Source organism: Solanum pennellii, chromosome 3, assembly GCF_001406875.1.
Source record: "Solanum pennellii chromosome 3, SPENNV200".
Classification (NCBI taxonomy): Eukaryota; Viridiplantae; Streptophyta; class Magnoliopsida; order Solanales; family Solanaceae; genus Solanum; species Solanum pennellii.
In genome coordinates, this window is record NC_028639.1 from 13,978,966 (window position 1) to 13,986,537 (window position 7,572).

Consider the following 7,572-nt stretch of genomic DNA (forward strand, 5'->3'; position numbering starts at 1 on the left):
TTTAATAGGTATAAGTTATAAATATGAAATTGTAAAAATAAATAAAAGAGGAAAAGAATAAATATAAAAACGAATAAAGGAGATGAAAGAAATAATTTTATATTATATATAACTATAACTTTTATGGATTGAATAAGTAATAAATATTTTAACAAAATCATAATGTGTTTTTAAATTGAAATAACAATAAATGTTGCCATAAAGTCTAAAGATAGCAATTCAACAAATAATTCTTTATAACAATTTCAAATTTGAGGAGTGAGTAATTTTTAAAAAAAATTGATTTAAAATCTATTTAATTTGGGTAATTAATGTGATGTTAGTGGGCTGAGTTTTAAATGGGTTGGACTGCATTTTTTGGGCTATAACTGAGCAAGTAATTAGTTATAGTATTTAGTGTGATGTTTTTACTCATTTATGTATTTGTTTTGAGATAAAAATAAAAAATAAATCAGAAAAAGATAAAAATAGATATTGGCAAATGCTGGCCATTGGAGGGCGCCACATCAGCGGATCAAGATTCAGATTTATATATATATATATATAGATTTTTAAAATATTCAAGTAATGCACGGATACTAGTAACAATTAAATAAAAATAGAAAATGTAACTTCCATTCGGCTCCATGAAGTTAAAACACGTAAGAGTAGTCCCACGAAGCGTGTGGCACATATCCATATTTTCCAAATGAAACGTGTCGACCTCTTCAACAAGTTTTAATTTATCACAAAACATCAACCGACCTTAGACTTAGATATATAATTTAAAAATCTTAATAGATGTTTATATATATATATAAAGCAAACTAAGAATACTCTTGTTTACTTTTTGTAGAAAAGGGGCTAACCTAAATATACCCAAAAAAAAGAAGTTAAAAGCTTTGGAAAAAGATGTCAGGGGCACAAGGTGCACAACCAAAGGAATCATTTACAGCAACAACATATGAATCAATTGTGAAAGAGGAGAATAGACCAAGAATGGATATTCATTCTCGTGAAGATGAAAAAGGGATTCAAATTGATAAGATTCAAGATAAAGTAGATGATGCTGCTGGAAAAGGTGGTCCTGTTTTCGGAGCCGGTACAGACGACCCCGATAACAAGGATTTGGGAGTTACAGGCACCGGAGAGTAAAAACTGCTTATTACAACTACTACTGTGTTTGTAAATAGTTTTTTATTCTTTAGGGTTCTTTGTTTCTAGTTTTCTTGTTTAGTTTGTAACTTGTTATGTCTCTTTCACGGGTTTTAATGTTTTTATTCAATAATTAAGAGCCACAAGTTAAATTAGTTGTGAAACATTTTTTGGAGTTACTGGTAAATTAAGAAAAATGATCGTAGAAGTAAATTGAATGTGGCAATGAGTTAAAATTTGATATCTATGTTTTGACAATTAACAGAAAAATGTCGAAGGGAAATTTAAACCATTCTGGGCTTCGTCTTCATAGTTCCATTGGTCCTTTACCTTCATAGTTTCATTGGTAAAAATTTAAACCGTTCTTATTATATAGTAAAAATCATGTACAACTATTAATATTTTGATTTAATATAATTTAGGATACATTTTCGAACAAACTTATTTATTTTATAAAATAAATCCATGTCTATTCTAAATCAATACTTAATATATTATAATTTCTCATTAACTTGGATCCATTTAAAATCATCTTTATTTCAAATAAAGATTATTATTTTTCATGGGAAAATATATTTTTTAAATTATGACCAAAATATTAGAACACGTTTTAATTTAAGAAAATATATCTTTTTAGATTATGATTGAAATATCGTATAAACATGTTTTACTTCTGAATTTTCTTTCTTTTTTTAATGTTGTTCCCCTGAATATTTTTTTTTTAATTTTGTGCACTTTTTTAATTCACATCTCTCTTACGCATCTCTCTCTACACATTTTAATTGTGTGTCACGAATATTAAAGATTTATAAAATTAGAAAAAAATTGTTTTCTTTAATTAAAGGTGTCTCCGGATTTCGATTATAAGCTATGGGAATATTTGTACATTTTTCCAAATTAATATAAATTTTTATTAGCAATTCAATTTTTATATCTTTTTTTCTTAACTAAGAATATAGAGATTCAAACTTTCATATGAATTTTCATGGTAACCTTCCTTAATAGGAAGGAGTTTGATGTACTTCTTAATTCTATTATTTAGAGTTTGGTTTGATGTATTACTCCTTATAAAAATATTTATATATTTCTATATATACTTTTACTCTTGCAAAGTAACATATACCTAACGATCGAATTTGTTTAAATTTGTTTTTAAATAAACTTTAAACTTTATATATATATATATATATATATATATATATCAACCTAGCAGAAGTTCAAAGTACTTTTAAGTATTTTAAACAAAGCTCAAAATGATATAATGTAATAATAATAAGAAGAAGATAAAAAATATATCATGGAGGAGAGAACTTTTCTTATTCAAGTGTATCTTTCAAATGGTGAGTGATATCTCTATTTATAGTGTTGACATATCACTTTCAAAAGTTATCTAATTAATACATATATAGTTATCTTGGAAGTTCTTATCATATTGGAAGCAACAATATATGAATCCAATTTGTTAGAATAAATCTAATGATAATTCACATGTATAATACAATGAATTTATAACACTTCCTTAGATATCCATAAATAATGTATCTCGTTAAAATCTTATTAGGAAAAAGTCAATGAAAAAAGTCTAGTAAAGAAAAAAGATTACACACATCTCATAATATGCTTTGAATGTTGTCTCGTTAAAAACTTTATCAGAAAATTAACTTGGGGAAAATCATAGTTAAAGAAAAGAGAACAACACTTATATCTCAATTTCTCAAATGTTGATAATGTCTTAATGAATAAATCAGCAAGATTATCACTTGAACATATTTATTGAACTTTGATATCATCATTTTATTGAAGATCATGTATGAAAAAGAACTTTGCTGAAATATACTTTGTCAGATCTCCTTTGATGTATCCTCTTCTCAATTGAGTTATACATGCAGCATTATTTTAGTACATTGTAGTTGGTATATTCTCTTTTTGAAAAATCACGCATTTTCTGAATATAGTGGGTCATTGATCTCAACCAGAGGTATTCCGACTTGCTTCATAGATGACTATTATTTTTGCATGATTTAAAGAAGTGACTACAATGTTTGATTTATTGATCGCCAAGATATTGTCGTGCCTCCACATGCAAACAAATAGTCTATTTGTTATCGAGCTTTACACGAATCAGATAAATACCCTACATATGCGTGACCAATCAATTTGACTTGGATTCATTGGAATAGAATAAACTCATGTTCATGATTTCCCGAAGATATCGAAGTATCTGCTTAACACCAATGTATTATAGTAGGGAAAAAAATAAATCTTGCTAGTAGACTTACTGCAAAACAAATATATGATCGATTATTATTAGCAAAGTAAATTAGCACCCCGACTGCACTAAGATAAGAAATTTCATCAACAAGAAGTTCTTCATCCTTTTCTTGATGTCGAAATGAATCTGTATTGATGTCGAGCGACCTTATCATAATTGGGGGTACTCAATGTATTTGAGTTATCCATGTAAAATCACTTTAGTTTTCTTTTTGTGTATGTTGATCGATGAATAAGTATTCCATTTGATAAATTCTCAATGTGCAGGCAAAGACAAAAAATTGTCTTGCCTTGATCTTTCATTTCAAATTATATTTTCAGACTGTCACGACTGGAATCTAGACCCCAGACGAGACTGGCGTCGTTGACCTCTCAGAGGTCGCAAACAAGCCTACTTACGTCATTCTTACTTTACATATGTTAATTTTTAGCGAAAAATTTAAAATTTTTGATTCTTTAATCATACTTGCTAAACATTCTTAATATTTCGTAATCGTTCATCATCAACCATCTAACATTTAAGATATAAGCAACTGAAGAAATAATTCATTAAGTATTAATTGTATATCGGCCAAAATAGCACCTATACAAAGTCTGAACTAAAACAGGAAAGAAACACCAGTGGAACATGCTCCACTAGCTCAACTCTAAAACTACGCTAGAATGTAAAACAGTAGCATCCTCGAAAGCATGAGGACCTACCAAACTCCGGATGAATGCTGACGTCCGGATAGCTGCAACAACGAACCTGTAGCTCTACCGTCCCCCTGTGCCTGCACCTAAAAGTAGATATTTGTATGGAATTAGTACACACTTGTACTAAGTATGGGTATATGCAAGCACACATCAGGGACATGCATGAGAAAGAATAGCTCTTTCCTAACGACATAATTTTTGGAAGTCAAGTCAGTGGACTTTGCCAATTTGAGATGGGGAAAGTTATGCCATGAGAGTGATATACATCGTTATCATTATCGTACTACACACAACACATAGCATCTTCATATAGCACATATCATATAACACATAGTTTCTTTCATATTATTCATTCATATGACACGAGACCTTCTTATCATGGACTTGACCTTAAGACTTCCCAAAATGAGGGCTCAACATATGGGACCTCAACTAGAGAGCCTTCTTTAGCAAACACAGAATCTGCTTCATTCATTCATACTTACCTCATTTCAGTTCATTCATAGGCCAGTGTGAACACCAGCTATACCTAGGATGTAGTTTAAGACTTTCATCGGGTTTGCTGTGCAATGATCAGGAATAACCTAATGTCATTACCTGAATCTAGCTCACCTCTTGATTATCCTATCCTAACACCTTCGGTATCATTCATTTTTTTATATGATTCATTTGAGGCTGGCCTCATTCATTCATTGGGAACTTTAACTTTAACCGACATAGATCATGTGAGCATCATGAAATCCAGTGTCTCCCCCACACCGAAAAGAGGTGGAATCACCGGCCAAAGTGACTCAATAACATGATAGCGTATATGAGAACTTAACCCCGCCAGATCCCTATAGTGGCAATACAGGTTCAAAGACTAGGAAATGTATGGAGACCCATACCCGACAAGCCGGACAGTCTCATCTCATGAGAGTTACGTAAACCTCAGCCATTCCCGAAAGAAGGCATCACCGCTCATAGCTAGCCTATCGGTGCTCAGTATAAAGTTCCATTACATTCAACTCATACATCATGGAAGCTGACTTCTAGTATGAGGACGTCATAGCTCAATAGATGATTTCTCATCTCATCATTAGTATTAAGTATTTTAAACTCAATATTTTCATTAGAGTGTTCATAGAGACTGGTCTCTTCATTATCTTACACTCTCCTTGGTGAGTACGTATTGGTAACATTTACTTAGGCTTATTTGAGATTGTTCTCATCATATACATTAGCCTCACATCATGATTATCACCACATTCTTCATTATTAGCACCTTTATTTTTCATAGTTACTCACCTCTTATTACGTGAATGTTCATTTCTTCATTTCATTACGTTATCTTAGGTTCACTTATTTTTGAACGTATGTTAAACTTATGTGTCTATACATACAAGCAATGGGGCTTCATTTATAGTTCGTTAAGTGATTCTTATTTTCCTAAGATTATGTATTACAAGACTTATGTATCTTGTATATATACCAAGATCTTGATTTTTTTTCTAAGTAGATGGCATTATTCTTGAATATTTTACTCACGTATGACTTATGTATCAATACGGAGGTTTGGGCACGGGAACCCAAATCTTGAATTATTTGGATATCATTTATATTTTTCATTGATTTTATTTCTAATATTCATAACTTTAGAACTCTAAATTAAATCTCAACATTTTCATGACATAATAAATTTTCTATTTTAATTAGAATTCTAAATTAAATTTCAATCATTTACATGAAAGAATAATTTTCTATTTTAATTAGAATTCTAATTTAAATCTCAATATTTACATGAAAGAATTAATTTTACACTTCTAATTTAAATCTCAATATTACATGAAAGAATTAATTTTCCACTTTAATTAGAATTTTAATTTAATTTTTTTTAATTAAATTCGCTTGAATAGGGAGGTTGTGGGTTCGAACCCCACAACCCCCCTTATTTTTCATTTAATTTCGCTGAGGAGGAGGCTGTGAGGTGGTGGGTTCGAACCCCCACAGCCCCTCCTTCTTTAATTTATTTAAATGGGCAACTGCAGTGAGGTTGTGGGATCGAATCCCCACAGCCTCATTTTTTTTTATATTTCGCCTACTGAGGTCGTGGGATCGATTCCCACGCCTCGCGTTTCTTTTTTTTTCTTCGCGCGTAGCTGGGGGTCGCGAGTTCGATCCCCCCAGCCCCCTTTTCTTTTCCTTTTCCTCGCACAAGACAGGGGTGAGGGTTCGATTCCCCCCCCAGCCCCATTTTTTTTTTCTTTTAGCAAAATTCGCTGGTCCCAGCCCCCAGTTCGAATCCCCCTTAACGCATTTTTTTTTCCAGCCATCTTAACCTGTGAGGTCTTGGGTTCAATTCCCATTGACCTCACTTATTTAATATTCTTTTTAAAAACCCAGATTTCAATCTTTTCATAGAGTACTCAAATCTGGAAATTTCTTGTCATTATTCAACTCATTTTTAGGCACATTGTTCATAAGTTTAATTGGCTAGAAGGTGGTTATTAAATTCACTATCCTTCATCATAATGAACATCACATTGTACACCCAATACACACATAAAATACACAATAAATACACAACTTATACACCCCAAAAACAGTGACTAAAATACTGCCTTATACATGCATATACATTAACTTTTCCGGTCATATTTTGATGCTCATTATCGTGATTTTCCGCACATAAACACATTCACATTTAATTTAAACACATCATTCATGCAAAAATCTAGCAGCACAACATACCCATCCTACAAATTTGTTAGGGAGCTAAGGACAAGGACATACGAAGGGGGAACAACCTTAGTTACAAGAGTTTAAGAAACGTTCAAAAGAAAGTACTCTTGGAGAAAGAATTTCATGAGAGGAACCCATACCTTTATTGATATTCAAACGAAGAATTTGCTACCCAAAACTCTCTCCAAAATCAGTGCAAGTTACCTCAACGTCCACACCACTCAACAAACAACTTCTCTTCGCCTTAATGTTTTTGGTTGATTTGTTTTTTTTCGTTAAAATTTCATGTGAGTTCTTCAAGCGTGAAGAACTGTTGATATTTGGCAGAATAACGTGAGAAAGATGGAGAACGTGAGAGAGAGAGAGAGAGAGTTAAGAAGCGTGAGAGAAAGAACTATTAGGATTAGGAGACTAATTCAAGACTTAGTCAAATATAATTTAAATTAAATTAATACAAAATCTGGTTTGTTTTAGTTAATACGCGAAAGGACCATTATGCCCTTAATATTTAGATTTTTAATTAATAATTAAATCCCCTTAAGTACCTATTTATTCCTTTTTTTTTAATCGTTCCACAGACACTCAATAGCTACTAAAAACTCTTTACGAGTGTCAATGATGTTCAAATCATCAACATACACGGCTATTATAATAAATTTAGATATCGATCTTTAATAAAAATGCAAGGACAAATTGGGTCATTTTTGTACCCTTTCTTTAAAAAATATTCACTCAAACGATTGTACCACA

At 31.4% G+C, this 7,572-nt stretch overlaps 1 protein-coding gene across 1 annotated transcript; it reads left to right on the top strand.

Annotated features, from left to right (window-relative positions):
* The first annotated feature begins 791 nt into the window (after positions 1–791).
* Positions 792–1,300, top strand: LOC107014051. Its single transcript, XM_015213920.2, has one exon. The coding sequence runs from the start codon at positions 892–894 to the stop codon at positions 1,132–1,134; it is 243 nt and encodes an 80-aa protein (XP_015069406.1). The 5' UTR covers positions 792–891; the 3' UTR covers positions 1,135–1,300.
* The last annotated feature ends 6,272 nt before the right edge of the window (positions 1,301–7,572 follow it).

Coding starts and splice junctions, on each gene's coding strand:
- LOC107014051 (XM_015213920.2), top strand. CDS start 892: ATGTCAGGGGCACAAGGTGCACAACCAAAGGAATCATTTACAGCAACA.